The sequence below is a fragment of the Pleurodeles waltl genome, chromosome 5 (assembly GCF_031143425.1).
Source record: "Pleurodeles waltl isolate 20211129_DDA chromosome 5, aPleWal1.hap1.20221129, whole genome shotgun sequence".
In the NCBI taxonomy this organism is placed as follows: domain Eukaryota; kingdom Metazoa; phylum Chordata; class Amphibia; order Caudata; family Salamandridae; genus Pleurodeles; species Pleurodeles waltl.
The window spans coordinates 981253617-981275471 of NC_090444.1; the positions used below are offsets into that span (position 1 = coordinate 981253617).

General features: G+C 45.8%; 1 protein-coding gene across 1 annotated transcript in view; it reads right to left on the reverse strand.

The window, feature by feature from the left end:
* IGF2R (insulin like growth factor 2 receptor) overlaps positions 1 to 21855 on the reverse strand; it is a 1086527-nt gene that overhangs the window by 833320 nt on the left and 231352 nt on the right. Inside the window, exons 12-13 of the mRNA XM_069235138.1 lie at positions 20724 to 20873; positions 5729 to 5872 (exon numbers count right to left, since the gene is read on the reverse strand). Of these exons, the coding sequence (XP_069091239.1) occupies positions 5729 to 5872; positions 20724 to 20873 (294 nt within the window). The remainder of the gene's footprint in view (positions 1 to 5728; positions 5873 to 20723; positions 20874 to 21855) is intronic.

Here is a 21855-nt window from a genome sequence, read left to right on the forward strand (position 1 = left end):
CAGGGATTCTGAAAAGAGAAGACCTTTGTCTGTTCTGAAGATATGCAGCGGTAGCTGCTAGATGCAGCTTTATAGAAGTAAATGCCATGTTTGCAAGTGCAGAAAATACAAAATAATATTTTGTACGGACACCTGCAAAGGGTCCCACTTTTTAGAGATGCAAAAAGTAAACAAACTTTTCTCTGGGCCACATAGCATACTCTTGTGGTTGGTCTGCATGCGTCTTTAAGGATGCCGATACATTCTTGAGCTAGATTCAGATATCCAAATTCCTTGGACTTCAGGAGACAAATTGCAAGATTCGACTCCTTAGGGTTTGGGTGTCTGAGTTGTCCCTGGTTCTGAGAGAGAAGGTCCTGGCTGAGGGGAAGCTTCTCGTGAGGTACTACTGATAGATCCAGTAGAGTGGTGAACCATGGTTGTCTTGCCCATGTGGGTGCCACTAGAATCAGTGTGAGCAAAGTTTGAGTTTCCGAACCACATACGGAAGGAAGGAGAGTGAGGTGGAAAAGCGTAGGCAAATTTTCCTGACCAGTTCACCCATAGAGCATTGCCCTGAGACTGAAGGCGGGGTGTAAGGAAATGCCTCCTTGGCATGGTTACCCCCTGACTTTTTGCCTTTGCTGATGCTATGTTTTGAATTGAAAGTGTGCTGAGGCCTGCTAACCAGGCCCCAGCACCAGTGTTCTTTCCCTAACCTGTACTTTTGTATCCACAATTGGCACACCCTGGCATCCAGATAAGTCCCTTGTAAATGGTACCCCTGGTACCAAGGGCCCTGATGCCAAGGAAGGTCTCTAAGGGCTGCAGCATGTCTTATGCCACCCTGGAGACCCCTCACTCAGCACAGACACACTGCTTGCCAGCTTGTGTGTGCTGGTGAGAACAAAACGAGTAAGTCGACATGGCACTCCCCTCAGGGTGCCATGCCAGCCTCTCACTGCCTATGCAGGTGTAGATAAATCACCCCTCTAGTAGGCCTTACAGCCCTGAGGCAGGGTGCACTATACCATAGGTGAGGGCACCAGTGCATGAGCACTGTGCCCCTACAGTGTCTAAGCCATACCTTAGACATTGTAAGTGCAGGGTAGCCATAAGAGTATATGGTCTGGGAGTCTGTTTTACACGAACTCCACAGCACCATAATGGCTACACTGAAAACTGGGAAGTTTGGTATCAAACTTCTCAGCACAATAAATGCACACTGATGCCAGTGTACATTTTATTGTAAAATACACCCCAGAGGGCACCTTAGAGGTGCCCCCTGAAACCTTAACCGACTATCTGTGTAGGCTGACTGGTTCCAGCAGCCTGCCACAACCGAGACATGTGGCTGGCTCCATGGGGAGAGTGCCTTTTTCACTCTGAGGCCAGTAACAAAGCCTGCACTGGGTGGAGATGCTAACACCTCCCCCAGGCAGGAGCTGTCACACCTGGCGGTGAGCCTCAAAGGCTCACCCCTTTGTGCCAGCACTGCAGGACACTCCAGCTAGTGGAGTTGCCCGCCCCCTCCGGCCACGGCCCCCACTTTTGGCGGCAAGGCCGGAGTACATAATGAGAATAACAAGGAGGAGTCACTGGCCAGTCAGGACAGCCCCTAAGGTGTCCTGAGCTGAAGTGACTAACTTTTAGAAATCCTCCATCTTGCAGATGGAGGATTCCCCAATAGGATTAGGGATGTGACCCCCTCCCCTTGGGAGGAGGCACAAAGAGGGTGTACCCACCCTCAGGGCTAGTAGCCATTGGCTACTAACCCCCAGACCTAAACACGCCCTTAAATTTAGTATTTAAGGGCTTCCCTGAACCTAAGAATTTAGATTCCTGAAACTACAAGAAGAAGAGGACTGCTGAGCTGAAAAACCCCTGCAGAGGAAGAACAGAAGACACCAACTGCTTTGGCCCCAGACTCACCGGCCTGTCTCCTGCCTTCCAAAGAAACCTGCTCCAGCGACGCTTTCCAAGGGACCAGCGACCTCTGAATCCTCCGAGGACTGCCCTGCTTCAAGAAAGACAAGAAACTCCCGAGGACAGCGGCACTGCTCCAAAAGAACTGCAACTTTGTTTCAAGGAGCAGATTTAAAGACCCCTGCAACTCCCCGCAAGAAGCGTGAGACTTGCAACACTGCACCCGGCGACCCAGACTCGACTGGTGGAGAACCAACACCTCAGGGAGGACCCTCCGGCGACTCAGAGACCGTGAGTAACCAAAGTTGTCCCCCCTGAGCCCCCACAGCGACGCCTGCAGAGGGAATCCCGAGGCTCCCCCTGACCGCGACTGCCTGAACTCCATTTCCCGACGGCTGGAAAAGACCCTGCACCCGCAGCCCCCAGCACCTAAAGGAACGGAACTCCTGTGCAGGAGTGACCCCCAGGAGGCCCTCTCCCTTGCCCAGGTGGTGGCTACCCCGAGGAGCCCCCCCCTTGCCTGCCTGCAACGCTGAAGAGATCCCTTGATCTCTCATTGAAAACCATTGAAAACCCGACGCGTGTTTGCACACTGCACCCGGCCGCCCCCGCGCTGCTGAGGGTGTACTTTTTGTGCTGACTTGTGTCCCCCCCGGTGCCCTACAAAACCCCCCTGGTCTGCCCTCCGAAGACGCGGGTACTTACCTGATGGCAGACCGGAACCGGGGCACCCCCTTCTCTCCATTGAAGCCTATGTGGTTTGGGCACCTCTTTGACCTTTGCACCTGTCCGGCCCTGAGCTGCTGGTGTGATAACTTTGGGGTTGCTCTGAACCCCCAACGGTGGGCTACCTTGGACCCAAAACTGAAACCTGTAAGTGACTTACTTACCTGTTAAAACTAACATTACTTTACCTCCCCCAGGAACTGTGAAAATTGCACTGTGTCCACTTTTAAAACAGCTTATTGTGTTTTATGTAAAAAGTATACATGCTAATGTAATGATTCAAAGTTCCTAAAGTACTTACCTGCAATACCTTTCAAATGAGATATTACATGTAGAATTTGAACCTGTGGTTCTTAAAATAAACTAAGAAAAGATATTTTTCTATAACAAAACCTATTGGCTGGATTTGTCTCTGAGTGTGTGTTCCTCATTTATTGCCTGTGTGTATGTACAACAAATGCTTAACACTACTCCTTTGATAAGCCTACTGCTCGACCACACTACCACAAAATAGAGCATTAGTATTATCTCTTTTTGCCACTATCTTACCTCTAAGGGGAACCCTTGGACTCTGTGCATGCTATTCCTTACTTTGAAATAGCACATACAGAGCCAACTTCCTACACGGGGGTACCTGGAGGCAAAGTTTGGGAATTTTGCGTTTTCCTTTGTTGCGAATAGGTCCACATCTTGAAAGCCCCATATTTGAAAGTAATGATTCAGGACTCTGGGGTGGAGGTCGGCAAAGTCGTTGTGTGAACCCAGAAGGTGTTCCACTACGAGGCAGATCTTGCGCTGAAAGGCCCAAGGCCAAATTGTCTGAGCAAGAACTACAGTGTTGACCAGATGCATCACAAAAGCTTTGAGTGCTAGATGAACAGCTAGCAATTCTAGATAGTTGATAAGCATCATTTTGTGTGTCTGATCCCAAAAACCCTGTATTTTGAGGTTCCTGAAATGAGCTACCCTTCCCTTTTGGGAAGCATCCGTTGTGAGAATGGCTTGTGAAACTGGGTTCAGTAATGGCCACCCTTTCGAAAGGTTGGTTTTGTTCTACCATTGCAGAGACTGAAAGGTGCAGTTGTCTACCAACACTACACCCTCCAAGTGACCCTGTGCCAGAGACCATTGGCATGATAGACATTCCTGCAATTGGTGGATGTGAAGACGTGTGCGTGTGTGTGTGTGGCATTATTGCAATGCAAGAGACCATCATTCTCAGAAGTTTCATTATTAGCTCCATTGGAACCTGTATACTGGGGAGAAAGTGAAGACTTTGTACTTGAAAATTCTGAATTCTTTGTGGATTTGGATAAACTATGCCAAGCTGTGTATTGAGTACAGCCCCAAGGTAGGGCTCTATCTGAAATGTGGTGAAATGCGATTTCTGAAAATTGATTGTGAACCCTAACCAGTGAAGCAAGTCTACTGTGGTTTGAATATGGTTGAGACACTGATTGTCTCAAAACTAGATGGCGAAAGTATGCAGAGCATGTGTACCTGCAGCCACACATGCCATCAAACATATTATATACATAACCTGCATAATTTCCAAAAGAGCAAAATGTCTCGGCCAAGGCCATACCTAAAACAAAATGGGAATCACGTGATAAAAGAGTGAGCCTGGATTATGGTAGGCCATCACAGGTAAAACAAAAAACCCTCAAAACATCTGCAATGATATTTGATAATAGGACTAAAGGGAGAAGAGCGATTTGTTAATCTACATGTAAATGCAAAGCAGGGACACAAGGAAGCTCTAAATTAATTCACAGTTTATACCTCCATTCATATCATAAATAGGGAACTTACAAAAAAAGTTGTGTGGAAATTGATAAAAGTATTGGTACTTCATGGCTAGAGTTTCAATCAAATCTACAAAGCAAATACCACTGCAAAAAGGTGTTGTTGGTTTCACCTTGTCCTAAAGAGGTGAGGTTCCCTCCTTCAGATTAAAAAAACAATACTGAGGAAAGCTGAAAATAAGCAAGTGAGTTTAGGAGCCAGATTAATTTGTAGACTAACTGCTGGATAAGAAGTGAAGACAATGCAGAAGCTCCTGGCTACCAATGTACAGTGAAGGCTAACTCATACACAACTGCATGACCAAGGGTTATCAGAAAATCCCAACATATGTAATTTTTCCTATGTACTTATCCAATCTTAGTCCAAAATAACACCACTTCAAATACAATACAGTTTAAGGGCATGCAGTATTTTTGCCTTACAGATTGGTTTGGAACATATTGCACAGGAGTAATGATCAAGTACTCATATGTATTCTGCTTTTTAAAATGACTTGTGCATTCCCCACACAAACAAATATCCCTGTAGAACTATCAAGGCAAAGTGAGGAGACTGGGAGAGAGAAACGGAGGGAAAGAGAAATAAACAGGAAACAGATGTGTCCATTCACTGGGATGAAACTGATTACATTGTTGGGGCAGGGATGACAGGAAGACAGCAATCATCCAAGGGATAAGTTTAGTAAGTTGCCAGTTTAACGTTAAACAGGTAAGTGACTTTTGACGGAGGTTAATCCAGAGGTTTCTCTTATCCTCATTTGACTAGCAGCATCAGTGGATGAGGCACAATTCACACAATATCAGGAGACTAAGTTAGTGGGGGGGAGGGGTGGGGAAGATGTTTAGAAGTTCCCACATCACACAAAAGTTCAAATCATCTATGCCCTTTGCCAGTAAGTCAGAGGGATGGTGAACAGTCTTCTTGTACCGACAACCCAAACAGGAAGGCCAGCAAAAACACCAAAGGTATTTTTTTATGAAAATGTTTTGTCATCCAAATGAATGATGAGTGCCTGTCCAGCACTTTCCTGAGTGCTGGAGAGGCTCCTCCTCAGGACATCTGCTCTGCACGAGTTTAACTCTTATGTTTTGATACAAGACAGCACAAAAAAGTTAAATGACACGGTCTCAAAATGAAGAATTATGAAAATAGCTGTGTGATGAACTCCTATGTGGCACTCTAGGCAAACAATGCACTTTTTAGTCATATATATTATAAGTACTTGAAGAACAATTCTCAATCATTGTTACAGTACTAGCACCTTTTCAGGAAAAAAGCTAAAATGGTATACCTGGCTTGCACACTAGTGTGATGACTGTTTCAAATTTCTTGTCCTTCTTGCAGATATCGCCATCTGTATATGCAAGCTGAATATTTTTTCCAACCTTCTTAGGATCAGACATAAATTTCCCTATATTTGTTTTTTTTCCTGCATCTGGGGGGAAAAAAAGGCAAAGAAAATGCAAATTACAAGTATGCCAACAAAAAGCAGCTGTCAAATAATCTATTGCACATCCACTAAAGGCTCAGTCATTCAACAAAAATGCTAATTGTGGTATTGGAACCTTCAGGACTCAGTCACATGTAGATATTCTTTAGACTCAATTCTAGACTGTACCTGAAGGTTTGTGTATGACAGCTGTAAATGGACCATCACACTCACCAGAATTCATTGCAGTTGGAAAAGACTCAGTTTGAACAGAGAGACAAGTAAAAATATGTTACTATTCATGTTACATCCTTCCTTACTTCTAAGGCCGTAAGTTAAAAAGTACAAATAACAACATATTGTGCTGCTGCCAATTCATGTTGCACCTTTAAGACTTTGGCAAGGCAGCAATTTAATACAGAGAAACATTAATATATTAAAAGGTGAAGCCAGTTCATTAAGTATTAGTGAGATAACGAGTGAACAAAAAAAAAAAAAATCAAGTAAAGTAATATCTATAAAGTAGTCCCAATAATAAAAGTCTAAACCCACTACACCATGAAGGAGATGTAATTGGCACAAAATCTGTGTCATCAATTCAACAGTAGGAACCCAGGTTTCCATTCCAATAGCAGTGGTGTTAGTGCATAAACCCTCAATTTAGTACCCTTAGACATCAAGGCAAGAAGACAGTTTGCTTGTCATCTGCTGAATAGTTCTAGTTTTGGCTACATCTGATCCAAACATCCCTTGACTTCTTTTCATACTATTCCCTACTACCCCGCGTCTTTAATACTTCAATTATTGGAACGATAACCTGGATTACTGATTTTGGATTAATAACACAGACTTTGTGCCGGGGTTAGCTTTCTCACTGCCCTTTTCTTCAATTACATCTTGTTAAGTTTTAGAAAGTGGACATGGAAATGCATTCTGCCTGTCGCTTGCCATTAGCTTTGTGGTCTGTAATTCACGTTTTCTTCCTTCCAATTTCCTGGCTATATTTTCTTTAGGCTCTCCAGCTCGATTTCGCACCTCCCCATGTGAAAGCCGCGTTCACGGTATGCTTCAACAAACTCGTTTTCTGTAATAAAGAGGCCAGTAAATCTTGTTCTTACCTTGTCACATTTGCTGGGCAACCAAAGACAAAGGTCTAATGTCAGGCACTGTCCTCAGAGAGTGCTTGTTTTTCTTGTTACTGAAACCTACCCTCCTCGTCTAGTTGCTAAGGTACCTCCATATCTGCTATACTACTTCTGGGGTTGGACATTTACATCTAACAAAATATGACAGCCCCAGAAATGTCTGTAGTGATGCTACAACACGTAGTGTGCATGATCCATAATAGTATAGCAAAATAGTGCCTTGAAAACATAAAAATCCTGTCAGTATGCATATCACCAGGAAGCAGTCACAGAACAAGTAACTTGTTATCAGTGAGAAATGCGTACCAATTTTATATGATACAATTTTCAAATGCTATGATACGTACCAATAACTTCAAGTACGCATTGTTAAACCTACTTTTTGTCTCACCTATGGACTTCCAGTCTCACCACTGCACTGGTATACTTGCTTTAAGTAACAGCCCCTTTCATTCGCAATGACCGTTCACAACTCTTCCCAAAGTGCCCCTATCTCTGCTTGCCAACAGGACTAGTTCCTCTCCCTAAGTCTGTTATTCGCACCCATTATCACTCCCAAAATAACTCAGACTCATAACTGTTAGACCTGGCTTCCTTGGCATGGTTTTCCCCCTAACTTTTTGCCTCCAGATTTCCATTATCACTCACTGCCCGATGGCGCCTCTCCCACAGTGCTGCGTATCTGGCATCTCCTACTGCTGCTCTTATCTAACAGGCCCATTCTGGTCCTATGAACACCTCAGGCTGTGACGGTAAAGCATGACTGGGAGCTCCAGGTTTAATCACTTCAAGTTGTTAGGGCAGCGCTGAGGTTGCAGTGTTGCTACCTCTAGCTTTGTCAGAATGCAAAAAAATAACTTTATCCAGTGGGCAGTTTCATAACTGGCACAAACGTTTTGCTTGTTGGAAATATTTGTCGCATTTTTATTGACTACAGAAATTTGGTTTACATGAGGCCCATCCGAGTGTCAGCAGTGAGTTGAAGTAAAACTACTGAAGCCCATCCCAATACATCAAACTGTTTCACTGGTAACTAGTATTTGTAATTACATTTTTTAAAGCATTATCAAATGTAAAGGACTCCCACCTTTCCAACAGTTTGATTTACAGCTCATTAAATGTAAAAGGGCTCCAACCTTTAATTTAATTCAGTCTCTATTCGGACCGAACAAGTCTTCACAGCTACCTTGAAGGCACTAGGGTCATGATTTGAATGATGCAGCAGGTGCAGCGGCACAGGGGCCAAAACCTTGAGGAAACCAACTGAACACCGAATATTGTTCTATTTTGCTATTAAACAAGCAGTCACAGGTGCAGTTACCTTGCAGGCACTAGGGTCGTGATTTGAATGGTGCAGCAGGTGCAGTGACATAGGGGCCAGAAGGTCGAGGAAACCCACTGAACATCAATTATTGTTATATTTTGCTATTAAACAAGCAGTCACAAGTTTAAAAAAAAAAAAAAAATGCTATAACGCAGTCAAACCTGACTGTGTCATATAGCTGTTTATCTTTACTTTCAGCCATTTGAAACATGGTTAAAACATGGGCAAAGCCTATAGTTGTAGCATAGGCAAGACCTATTAGCTTTGTCAAATGCTTGTTTTGTGTTCTACTTAGCATTCCAGCTCTGCTAACTAGCTGCTTTTCTCTGCCTTGTTAGCATCCTGCCATACTTCTACCCCTTATTCTACTTTGGTGCAAGTGGTTGAATGACACTAGGCCATCTCAGTACACCAAGGTGTGAGTGAATGCCTACTACGATTTCTATTGTAGCTACCTCTGGAAAGAGATGGAGGAAATTTGCTTGTATACAGGTAGGAAAATTACTTCTTGCCCATACTAAATTACGGGAGGGGGCAACAATCACCTCTACTGTTTTTATGCACTTTTTTACTGTCATCAGTTCTGCGGAATATTATTCTAAGCAAAGCCCTCTTTCAGCCATTAACATTCATGTGTTTTTCATCCACTACGGCCATGATATTTTGTGGATAGTTACATTGTACCATAAGTGCTCCCATTATTAACTTTAAAGGGAGATTAAGTAGTCTTTTTCTTAGAATAAAGCCAGTGGGTGCTCTTGGATTTATTTACTTTCCTGACACAAACACATTCCAATTGCTGGTGTATATTATGTTGCATTGCATGCCGCTAAAAAAAAGGTACCCTGCGATGGAAAAACAAGTGATATTTACTAATCACCTTCGTGTGATCATTAGATTTACTTTGCTGTCATTATTACATATTGTTGGGTCCACAGTTTTGTTAACAAAATGAAGATGTGCATGCACTCATACTTTCTTAAATGCAACGATATAACCTCTATTATACAATATTTTGCTGTGTACGACTTAAGTTCGCTATAATTCAAACCTCATCTTTTAACTGTTTTTCTTAACACTTTTCTTTGAGGATGCAACTTACCTCAGCTCCTGCAGTCTTTATTTTATTCATTTATCAGTGTGTTCGGTTAATTAAAACCATTACACAGAAAGTCATAAAATACAATGGTAAAACCAATTTTGAGTTACAAATATTCAGCTGAGTTGTGGATTAACGAAGTTGCTTGCTGGCTAGTTGTGCGCGCTTGTCTTGCTTGTTTGGTCTCTTGGAGATGGCGCCCTAGTTTGTCCAAGAAATTAGCCAGTCTGCAGTTGAGCTGCACGTCGTCCCCTTTGAAGCCTGCCAGAATCGGCAGTCTGCACCTACACAGCACCCTTTGAAGTCAAACTGGTCATAAGAGCCTATTATGATCCGTTGTGGTGCTTTTGCACAGGCATATCTCATTGATCAGTGCTTCCGGAGCTAGCGCACAAAGTCGACAGGTGCCCGTCATATTGATTTGCGACCAGCTAGAGAGGTGGGCGTATGTTGGAAGGCAGTCCATTCGGTATTTCATAAAGGCTGCTTTGGTCCATGGATTAACTGCTGCTCCCAGATAGAGTTGGAGTACCATATGAAAACAAAATCAGCCAGGCATGGTTTCATTTCGATAAAGCCCCTTTATCATGGAGATGCGAGAGAGACTTGAAACTGGCTTTCGTTGCACGTTTGACGAGCTGGTGTGAGCTGAATTGGAGTAGTTGGTCTACTAGGCCCAGTGTTGTCAGAGAGGACTCAAGGTAGAGACGAAAGGGGGAATTGGGGTCCGTAGTCATTTCCACCCAATAAGAGAGCTTAGAGAGTCTTCCCTTGCTGCCTTACGTTTATGGTTTAGTTTGATAAATGCCCCTTTCCTTGCTAGAGCCGGCCTAACCAGGCCAAATTCTAGACGGACTTAGGCTGGTGAAACATGGTTCGGTAAACTGAAAAGCCTCTTGAAGAGCTTGTTGACCATTTTGTCTAGGTGCTCGTCACCACGGCCTCTTACAGCTTCGCTGCCATATGGGATTGTTAGAATTAGTTTGGCTTGGATGACCTTTAGATCGGTTGAAGAACCAGTTGCTTTTTTGACAATGTTCAACGCGAATGCGAGCAAGATGGATTTCCGACTGAGGGACTCCAGGTGTGGCTTGAAAGAGCCATTGCTGTCGAGAATAACCCCTAGGTACTTATATTTGTGCACTATTTCAACCTTGTTGCCCAAGTACCACTGGTATCGCAGCTGCATGGTCGTCTTGAAGGGGATGATTTTTGAGTTATTCAAGTTGATGAGGAGAGCATTTTTTTCAGCAAATCCAGCTGTTGCATTGAGTAGCCTCTACAGGCCTACTCTAGTGTGACTGAAAATGATGATTGTCAGCATACATCAAGCATGACATAGCAGTTTGCCCCAACTTTGGTAGATGGGAATTCACCTTGTCCAGTTCCACCAGTAAATCAGCCAAAAACAGATTAAAAAGAAGGGGTGCAAAAACACATCCCTGGTGCAGACCCTGGTGGAGGGTGGGAATTTTCCTAGAGAGGTGCATCCCGCCACCCAATATGAACCTCACCCAAGTATCTGTATGGAGAAGGACTATTGCTTTCAACAGCTGGGGCGGAATGCCCCAGTTTGCAAGTTTAGACCATAGTTTGCCTCTTTCGACTCGATCAAATGCAGCTTTATATTCTCTGAATGAAAGAAAGAGTGACTTCTTGGCACGTTGACCAAATAATAGTGTGACGGCCATGAGGTTGGCAATCGCACCCACCCCTTTCGAGAATCCAGTTTGGTTAAATGGGATCAGGTTACTGACAGCCCAGGTTTTGAGCTCCTCCAAGAGAATCCCTGCAAAGATTTTAGATTCGATATCTAGAAGTGCAATTAGTTGGTACATTGGTGGGTCGTTGGTCGTGTCCCCTTTGAAGATAGGGGTGATGGTTGAGCCTCTCCATGCTTGCGGAATGATGTTAGTGGCGAGAATGCGGTTATAGAGTGCAGAGAGGTGCTTTGCCCAGGGAGGCAGGGATACCATTCAGTCCTGGTGCTCCCTCATTCCGGCACTTAATTCTCTTTCTTGCAGTTTCAGAGAGAATAGGAAAGCAGCTGTGTTGTTTTGAAGAGCCGGTGGAGCTACAAGGTAGTACTTTTGCCCTGGGGCAGGTGCTCTCAGCTACGGGCCCTTGGTTGGAAAGCCAAAATGTAGGAGATACTGATACCAGATAGGCTCAAAGATGTTAATTATGGGGCGGGTGTGGGTTGCAGAACTTAGGCTACTTATATGCCTCCAAAACTGTGCATGCCGATTTGTCTTTGATGCGTGCAGGAGTTTTCCTGCTAGCCTGGCTGCCTTGTCTCTTTGGTGTGCCCATAGGTGGCCTCTGTGGGCCAGTCTGGAGGTGGAGACCAGCGCTCTCAGGTCCTCATTTCTAGGTTCTTTCTGAAGACAGCGAAGGGCGATGTATAAGTTCTGTTTAAGTGTCTTTGTGCACCTTCTGGATGGAGGGCTTTGTGGGCTGTAGGGTCTTGTGCCTTGTGACTGCTGCTATAAACTCGTCCCTGGCTGCTTGTGATGTTTGCTCGGGCCTACAAGGTTCAGTTTAAAGGGACCACATTCACTTGGCTATTACTGTCAGCACAGGAGTGGTCTTTGAGGACCACTTAATTCGCCTCCCATTAGTTGTATATGTGGCTCGCTGCAATGCGTCTGTAGATTCAACTCTTGGGGCAGGTGATCGCGCTCTCCCCCTGTTTGCTACCTGGAATTTCAAAATTCGGCCGAAACAGGGGTAGAGATACGATTGTATAGTTTATTATCGTTCGCGGCTTTTGGTTAAAATATGTAAATGATGGAGGTTGATCCATACTGTAGCGGCCGTTGGCGGATCGAAGGCCTATTGAATCAAGATCTTTTGTAAGTTGTTTCCCTAGCCTGTCCCCTTTGCAAATTTCAGGTGGAATTTGGTCTGGTATCTGCCAAAAGAAGTTCTGCGCTGTGGTGGCTTCATCAGAGAGCTCAATTCCCAGTAGGATCATGTTGAAATCACCACTTAGAATCAGTTAAGGATATGGAACGTTATTAAGTAGTCCTTCAATATTCTTTTTCAACAGTTGTGCAGCTTCTAGTTTGCAGGTTTTCCCCAGTGGGATATAGGTTATCATTAGGGGTAGATGGAAGGTAGAGGAGCCCTGTGTCGCAGAGAGAAAAACTACCAACATATTTCTGCACATGACTGGGGGCATGTGGTTGTGCCCCTTCATTGTTGAGCTGAGATATGTGATGATCCCGCCACTCACGCCCCCATAACTAGCCCTCCTTGTTGCCGGGACATAACTCACAAATCCTGAGATTATAGGTGGAGAGTCCATCCAGGTCTCTTGCAGCATTATTATCTGGAATGACGTTAGGTAGTTAATTAGGCACTTGTCCTCCAATTTGTCTAGAAGTCCATTAATGTTCCAGAAGCATATTGCAAAATTGGATTTGTCCTCTTGGTTCCTGGTATGTGGCCTGTCCCATCATGATTGCCCTGGTCCTATGCTCAGGGTGCTGGGTAGGCAGCTCCAGTCGTTAGGAAAGGATGAGGCTCTGGAGCAGGGTGGTGGTGCTGTACTAGGCAGAGCTCCCCAAGGTGGTAGCATCCTACCATGAGGATTCCTTGAATTCATTGAAGTCTTTTTTTTTTGTGTTGTAGTTTTTTATTGCATTTAACAGCAAATAACATGCCAAACCGATACAATGTGACATATTACAACCTTACAAAGCGAAAAGAATAGTTAGTCCACGTGGGTTAAATTATAAGACAACGATTCATGAATAACATGTACTAAGGGGAGCACAAAGGCGTCGTCTAAGATACATCTATAGATACATGGCACACGTGTCAATGATTGTGGATCCTAACATTTATTTTGGGGGGGGGGGGGGGGGGAGACGAGAGAAAGAAAAAAAAAGAAAAAAGGAAAGAATAGAAAGATAACAGATAGAGAGAATCAACTGACGGGTTAGGACCATTTTCCGGAGTTCGTTTGTCCGCCCCTCGTGAATCTAGCGTCTCCGTTTATCGTCTTCTCCCTGGCTTGATTGGAGTAGGGAGATAGGTTTGCATCCGTCATAGTCGTGATTTTTCTGGTAGTAGCAGGGGCTATCCGAGGCTGCTTAAGTGGGAATAATAGAAGCTGTTCCCTATTAATCGGGTAGTGCAATAGCAAGGGGTGCGGTGGCAAGGATGGTATGAGAGTGGCATGTCTAGGTTATAGTGTTAGACAAGGGGTAGGAACAGAAGGGAGAGAGGGGAGAGAATATAAGAGACGATACAAAGAAAAAGAAACGGGGCGAGGGGAGAAAGGAGGGAAGGGAAAGGAGGAGAAAGAAAAAGGAGAGAGATGAGAGGAAAGAAGACGAGAAGACAAGAAGAGGGCGAAAAGAGAGAGAGGGGGAAGAAAAAGAAAAAAAAGAGGGACTGGATGAGTGGGAGTGGGGGAGCCTGGCGTCGGAGAGGGGAGAGAGAGAGGGGGAAGAAGGGACAGCAAAGAAGAGATAGGTAGACAGGAGGGAGGGAGCAGAGAGGGGGTGTGGGAGATGGTGTGAAATCCAATCAGATGTAGTGATCCCAGGGCTAGGAAAACAAAGGAGGGGGGAGATATGAGATGATAGAAAATAGGAGAGTAGGAGGGGGGGGGGAGAAGAAGGAAGGGGAAAGGAGGGGACGGTAACAGGGGAAAGAGAAGGGGAGCAGAAGGCATGTGCATGGGGCCGGCTGGTGAGCCGCAGTACTGACTATGCTGTCGATAAGACATCAGGGAGGAAGGGGACCCATACCTGAGCAAAGATGGCAGCCTGATCCTGAAGGTTATAGATGACTCTCTCATGCACGGCAATGTTAAACATAGCCACAGTCCATTCTTCAGGTGTGGGTGACGTCGCAGACCTCCAGTGTCTCAGGATGCATATTTTCACAGTTGCCAGGGCTGTGTGTAAGTCTTTTTTGTGGTTGTGATAAGGCCGGGAGAGGGGGTCATATCATGTAGCATGAGCAACGCAGGGGGCAAGGGTGTTGGGAGTAGCATAGAGTCTGCCAGGGCATGGTCCACCGCCTTCCATAAGGGCTGCACCAAAGGGCAGCTGCCGAGCACGTGAAGCAGATCACAATGCGGTTCCATACAACGCCAGCACGACGCATGCAGGAGGAGGCCGGCCTTATGTAACTTCATCGGGCTCCAGTACCAATCATGTAGAATCTTGAAAAGGCAGAACTTTAGGCGAGCCTCGCGAGTCCCTCTGTCCAACGCTTCCACTGTGTCTGCCCAGTCCTCCTCCTCAAAAGTCAGCTGGAGACGGGTTTGCCATTGCAGACGTAACTTATCTAAGACAGGTCGAGAGAATAGGTGGCTGACAAGGACTTCATACAGGCCAGCCATGACGCCCTTATGTTTCCCCCATGTCTTCAGGTAGTCTATTATGGGTGAGGGTTGCAGCCCCCAATGAATAGTGTCAGGATTTTGACGTATATAATTCTGTAGTTGTAAATATTTCCACTTCTGCGTGGGATGGAGATGGAATTCCTCTACCAGACTATTGAAGGGTTTGAGCCTGTTGGTTGCCAATATCTGGTCTAGGCCAGTTATACCGGCGCCTCTCCAATGCGACCAATTCAGGGCCGCAACCCCCACGTGTATACTATTGTTATGCCATAGGGGAGCCTGGGCGTGAAGGGAGGGGTGAACCCCTAAAAGACGATGGGCCCTCTTCCATGCTACGTCCGTCGCCTTCAGGATCGTGTTCGGATTGTCGTGGGGGACAGCGGTCCTGCGGTACAGTCCACTAAGGCCTCCCCTGTGGGAGAGCAATCCCCTCTCCACTGACACCCATTGGGAGGATTCTGCAGGACTATTCAGAGTGGCAGCCATTCGTGATAGATGGAGGGCTAGGGCGAAGTGTTCCACCGAAGGGAGCCCCATTCCGCCGTGTGACCTGTGTGCTATGAGCTTGGCAGATGCTAAGCGAGGGCATGTAGTTCCCCATACAAAGGCCCTGATGGCAGCGTCCACCGACCTCATCGTGGATAGGGGTATCTGAAGAGGGAGAAGACCCATTACGTATGTGAAACGCGGGACTGTGACCATGTGCACCGCCTGCAGCCTGCCCCACATGGAGAGGCCAAGCTGTGTCCATTTATCAAAGTCGAGTCTCATACGGGCCATGAGAGGGTCTAGGCTGTCCGCCGGTATGCGTTCCAGGCCGCGATTTACAAGGATCCCCAGGTATTTAAGACGCTTCGGGGTCCAGTGGAGGGGGAAGCCCAGAATCGCAGATTTCGCCGTCTCTCGCGACAGCGGGAGGGCTTTGCTCGTATCCCAGTTTACCCGATATCCCGAGAGGGGAGAGAAGTCCTCTATGACTGCCATAAGGTCAGGCAGTGAGCGATCCAGGTCAGTTAAAGTAAGCAGGATGTCGTCGGCATACAGGTAGAGTTTAGAGGTGACGTCGCCCGGCAGTGGGATGCCCGCTATCCCAGGTGATACGCGAATCGTAGCCGCCAGCGGCTCAAGTGCCAGTGGAAACAGAAGGGGGGAAGAGCGGGCAGCCTTGCCTCGTTCCTCTGCCGACAGGAAAAGGGTCTGAGAGGAAGTCTCCACAATTGACCCGTAAAGTGGGTTGGTCGTACAATAGACGTACTTGGAAATAAATCGATCGCCCAGACCGAATTTTGTTAACGTTGCAACAAGGTATGGCCATTCTATACGGTCAACCGCTTTTTCGGCATCGAGGGACAGTGCTAAGGCGGCCTCAGGCATATTCCGGACCCCCCAGAAGGCATGGCACAATGCACGAAGGTGATTCCGTGAGCTGCAGCCCGGCACAAAGCCGAACTGCGACTGATGTATAAGGGACGGAATCACCCTTTGCAAACGGGTCGCTAAGACGCTGGCCAATATTTTGATATCACCGTTCAAGAGGGATATTGGCCGGTAGCTGCCGCAGAGCAGAGGGTCCCAGCCCGGTTTAGATATAACAGCAATGATGGTGGAGTAGGATATCGCGCCCAGCAAGTTAGTCTGACAGACTTTGTCCAGCGCTCCGTGCAAAACATCAAGCGTCTCCTCCCCTGCCCATTTATAGAATTCTGCAGGGAATCCTTCTTCACCTGGTGATTTGTGGTACGGGAGACCGGAGACAACCTGTAGAATTTCTTGGCGGGTGATGTCCCCCCCCTAGCAGTTCTCGACCTTCATCGGAGAGGGAGGGCAAGGTGAACAGTACTGAGAAAAGCCTCTATTTGGCCGGGGGAGGACTGTGATTCTGAGGTATAAAGGCGGCGATAGAAGGTTGCGAATTCGTCCACTATGTTCTGCGGGTGCGTGAGGATCTCTCCCGACTGAGCCCTGATAGCCGGTATGGCAAGGGCCGGAGCTCTTTGACGAAGTTGTGCGGCCAGGAGGCGGCCGGCCTTCTCCCCTTGCTCATAATGTCATCCCTGTAGGTGCTGCAGTGCATATTCCGCCTGAGAGGTAAAGCGTTTGTTCAAAGCCATACTTGCCCTCTCCAGGTCTCTGCGGGTGGAAAGGGAATGGTGGGTTGTATGGCGTTGCGTCAGGCGTGTAATATCAGTCTCTAAGGTGGTTTGTCGTTCCGCCCTATCTTTATTTGCCAGTGCGGCATCGCGCATCATCTGACCCCGTATTGTTGCTTTGGCCGCGGCCTAGAGTATCCTTTTGGATGTCACTGACCCAAGATTGTCCCGGATATATATGGATGTGTGTGCTTGCAGCTGTGCCTTCCCCTGAGGGGTTCGGCAGCATTGCGCCACGGTTTGTGGCCTGGGGACACTATGCCCAACTGAAGGGCTAGCAAGATCGGGGAATGGTCTGACAGGCCCCCACTCAGTATGCAAAAATCCTGGGTTTGTGCTACGAGGTTGTGTGAAACAAGAAAATAGTCCAGTCGGGACTGGGTGCAGTGGACCGGGGATAAAAAAGGTATACTCTCTATCACTCAGGTGCATCAGCCTGTACGGTTCCACCAGACCGTTGTCATGCATTACGTCGGACTGCAAGGCCCGGTCTCCGTTACTGATAGTGTCCAAAGGCCCTGTCCTGTCTAGTACGGCATCTCGGGTTAGGTTCCAATCCCCGCCAATGATGTACCGGGCTGCTCCGATCTCTGTTAAGAGACGGTTGATGCAGAGGAGAAATTGTCTCTTGGGGCCTATTGATGCATAGACTGATCCCACGCATAGCGAGGCGCCTCCCAGCTTTAGTTTGGCAAATACGTATCGTCCCTCCGGATCGGCCCATGATTTGGTAACTGTGAAGGGCGGGCTTCTTCGCAGTAATATCGTAGTCCCACATTTCCTTGGCACTGTGCTCTGATCCTCCAGCTGGGGGGGGTGCTACAGCTGGATAGCGCGGTCCCTACCCAGTCCCTTCGTAGTTAATCAGATTCGAGATTAGTCAGGTGGGATTCCTGGAGGAGGGCTATGTCCACTCGTTTGGTGTTAAGGTACAAAAGTATTTTCTTCCATTTAATTAAGTGGGTAAGACCATTGACGTTCCAAGAGACAATCCATAATAGGGCAGGCAAGGTATGCGCACGTCCAGCCATGGGAGAAAGCTATGAGGGAGAGCGGAAGAGCGGGAGATATATAGAGAGAAAGTAGGAGGGCAAGGGGCGAAGTAGGGAAGGTGCGGGATGTAGTAGAATTTAGGGCTAAGTGGCGTACAAGTGGGTCGGTGGAGTATGGAGGGGGATAGTGGAAGGAGAGTAGGACAAAATAGGGGGAGACGGAGGGGAGGAGTTGGAACGAGCAGGAGGCAGGAGATAAAGATGTAGAGGAAGTGTCTGAAGGTGGAGGGAGAAAAAAGAAAAAATAGGGAATAGGAAATAAAACATAAAAAAATAGAAGGGAAGATAAAAAATAAAAAAGAAAGAAAGAAGGAAGGGGGAGGAAGGACGAGGAGAGTGAAGCAAACCAAAGCCCCAGAAAACCTAAGCTTTAATCTGCGGGTCTATACCCAGACCGTACTAGTCCTAGCGCGAGGCAAGGGGGGTAAGACAACGCAGTGTCGCAGCGCCGGAAGATAGGCCCACCGAAGTGGGGGGGCGGGGTAGGGAGGGGGGGGGATGAGACACAAGTGACCATGACTAAATTTAAAGGGAGAGAAGATGTGAAGAACAGCACAGGGGCTGTAAAAAAACTGAGACATAACCATGGGAAATAATCAATCTGCACTGCACTCTTCACTATGTTAACAGCTATATCATTAAAACCATTGCAGGGTCATAAGGCTTAAAGAGCATGAGTTGTCCAACATGTCGTCGAACCCAACATGGCGTGAGCAGTCTTCACCAGATTACACAAGTCTATTCTGCTTGACCCTCATTTGGTGAATACAAGGAAACTTTGCTTGACAAGAATAACAAGGATATAATAAAAGGAAAAACATTTAACAGTATATAAGAATGAAAAGAGCTGTACTCATCCAGTCGACGGGTCAGTAGAGGGTCCGCTGTTTCCAGGTCAAGGATGGGCCATGGTCGCAATGTTCTCAGTTCCAACTATCCCAGAGGATAGGGCAGGTTCAGGTGGTCTCCACTAGGGGTCTTAAAGGGGAGCAGGATTTGTCTCTATCCACCACCTGCGTATGGAGCGCCACTGCATGCAGCACCTGTCACCATGGCTGTGAAGGAGTCTCTCCAGGTCTCGCACCCTGGGGCAGGGGATAGCAGATTGATGGCCAGACCCTGACCCTCCTGGGGCAAGGTCTTGAGAGGGAGTGTTCTGATCTGTAGCCATCATGTCTCGGTGTGGAGTCGAGGTGGAAGAGTCTGTGAGGGACAAACCATCCAAGAAGGAACGCAAGTCTTCCGGGTCGTAGAAGTCTTTGGATGTGCAGTTTTTGGTTATCCACATTCTCGCCTGGTTGAACAGGCCATATTTCACTTCCAGCTGGCGTAGGCCTTAGACTGGTCAATACACTACCTAATTTACTTCTGTTATGTTACCAGTTTTAGTGTGGATTTCCATCCAGTGTACATACAAATCCCTGAACACCATGTGTGACTTTCACAAACAAGCTTCAGTCGGTCCTATTGTTTTATTATGCGCTACACGTTTGAAAAATCGAAATCGATAAAGCTATATTTTTGTGGCCAGGTTGTAGGGGTGATGGTTAGCCTCATCTCCAGAATCATTTCGCTCCTGAAGACTAGCCGCATTTATTATATGTGAGCTAAAATAGTTTGGAGGCCAGTACCATTTGTTCATTTGGAAATTGATCACGAATCATTTAAAAACTTACCACAATAGGGAAATATAACTATTAACAATTGAACATCTACACAAGTAAACTTGAAACAACCCTAAAAAACAAATGCCTGAATACTTTAAGTATTAGGTGGAGATACTTCTTACTGTAGTTAGCAGGATCCCCTAGTGACAAACTTTCAAATTCTATCACTGCAGATGGTTTGATCGGTTTACCTCCAGAGTCTGGATGCCTGCCTCCTCCTGGAACTGAAATCTGCTCTGTAGGCTTGCTACATGAACCTTGAGCGCATGTCTATAGCCAACCTGCATAAGTAGCTATTCAAAAAGTGCACTGTTTAATAATTTTTATTATCTGAGAAACTGCTTTTTGAGGATTTGGTCTTGCTCAGCTTGATCAGCCAACCCAATTTCTGGCTTTTATCACCATTAAAGACAGCTTTCTGTTGCCACTGGAAGTCGGCCAAAGACAAATTAATAAATTTATGCAGTCTTGTAAAAGCCAAAAACAATTGAAATTTTACCTATTTGCCGTTGGTTCCCATCTGACTCTTTTCAACAGTACAGATAGGTATTCCTTCTGAACAATTAGTAGCTAGCAGCATCAATTCCACTGTATGGCTCGATTGGTCTAAGAAATTGGTTCATTATATGTCTGGCAGAAGGCTTAATGTACACTGTTTTCAAGTGATCATAAATCTGAATTCTGGAAAGTCTTTCTGAAGTTGGTAAATGTAGTGTGATAAAACGAGTACTAATACGCTCTATCATTACAGTATGGTGTTTAATGGATATTTAACGGTTTATATAAAAAAAAGTTTATTTTTCATATTATTGGTACTAATATTTTTTTAGGCAGACTATCATTTTTCTAGACTTGCTGTAGATGCTTTCACTATATTTCTTACCACACTGAGCTAAAATGTAGTTACAAGAGCTTGTAAGCTGTAAAAACTAGGTAACAAAACAAAAAAGTGCTCTTTGAACTTATGGGATTTATAACAGATAAGAACACCTTTCTCTCTGGTCTAAAGATCTAGAAGCAGCTGTGATCACAAAACATTTTGAGTCTTTACTCACCCAGTAAACATATGGCCGCTTCTTCGGGACATCCCTTGGCACCTCCTTCCTGAAGCACATTATGGCAGACATTGATGAAAATTTGTTTTCGCTCTGTCTCGGTGCTGCTATCCACGGTCTCCCAATTAAGAACAGATTCAGTGCCTGAGTCTGGGATTAAGAATGTTCACATTATTCAAAATACAGCCATCTATTTTGATGATTAAGACATAAAACATATTCATTTATGTAAATAGGGACAGGAAACTGGAGAGAGGGGAGTTCACGCTGGCAGATCAATCCTACACCTCAGAAGAAGGAGGTAAGGCCAATAGGTCATCAACTTTAAAATGTGATGGCTAGGCTATTGGCTTTGACAACACTTGTGTTTTTGAACCCTAGTGAGACACATTAAAAAATGGCCAGGTGACGCAAACCATGCGGATGCACTGATGGGTGTCTTGGAATGTTTTGTTTTTATGCCTTAAAACAGTTCTAAGATGGACAACTGTACGTTATGACACATCCCACGTGGAGGTGGGCATTGTGAAACAGTTTTTCTGAACAAAAAAGCATTGGCTGTCAGTGCGTACACATGCATATGCATCTGCACACACAGGCAGGCATTTTTGCTTTTTCCAAAAGAGTATTTTCCTGTTCCAAGATGGTTAAAAGCAGTTTTGAAAAGTAAATCAATTACCAAAAAAGTAAGTCGTGGATCAGAAAACTAAATGCAGCAGTGTACAGCTTCCCAGCCGTAAAAAAAAAAAAAAAAAAAAAAAAAAAAGCGGTAAGGGAAGAGATGGCAATGGAAGAGCAAGGACTGGTGGAAAGGCAAGAGTCACGGAGGAAGTGAGGATGAAAACAAGACACTTAGGGGATCGTGTGCAAAGAACTAGGGATTGGGGTAATGAAAAGCAACAGAGAAGTGTAGGGGGGCAGAGCAAAAGAGGAACCAAAGGGGTAGCAAAAACCAACAGAAGAGATGGAGGGTAGCAGAGTAAAGGAGGAACTGGAGGTGGATAAAATACAATGAACGAGAGGAAGAGTAGCAACTGCAGAAGTGGAAGAGTAATAAGCAAGGAGGAGGCAAAAATGTAAAACAAAACACACACAAAAGAGAAATGAAAAAAACAGTCCTATGGCGCACTGA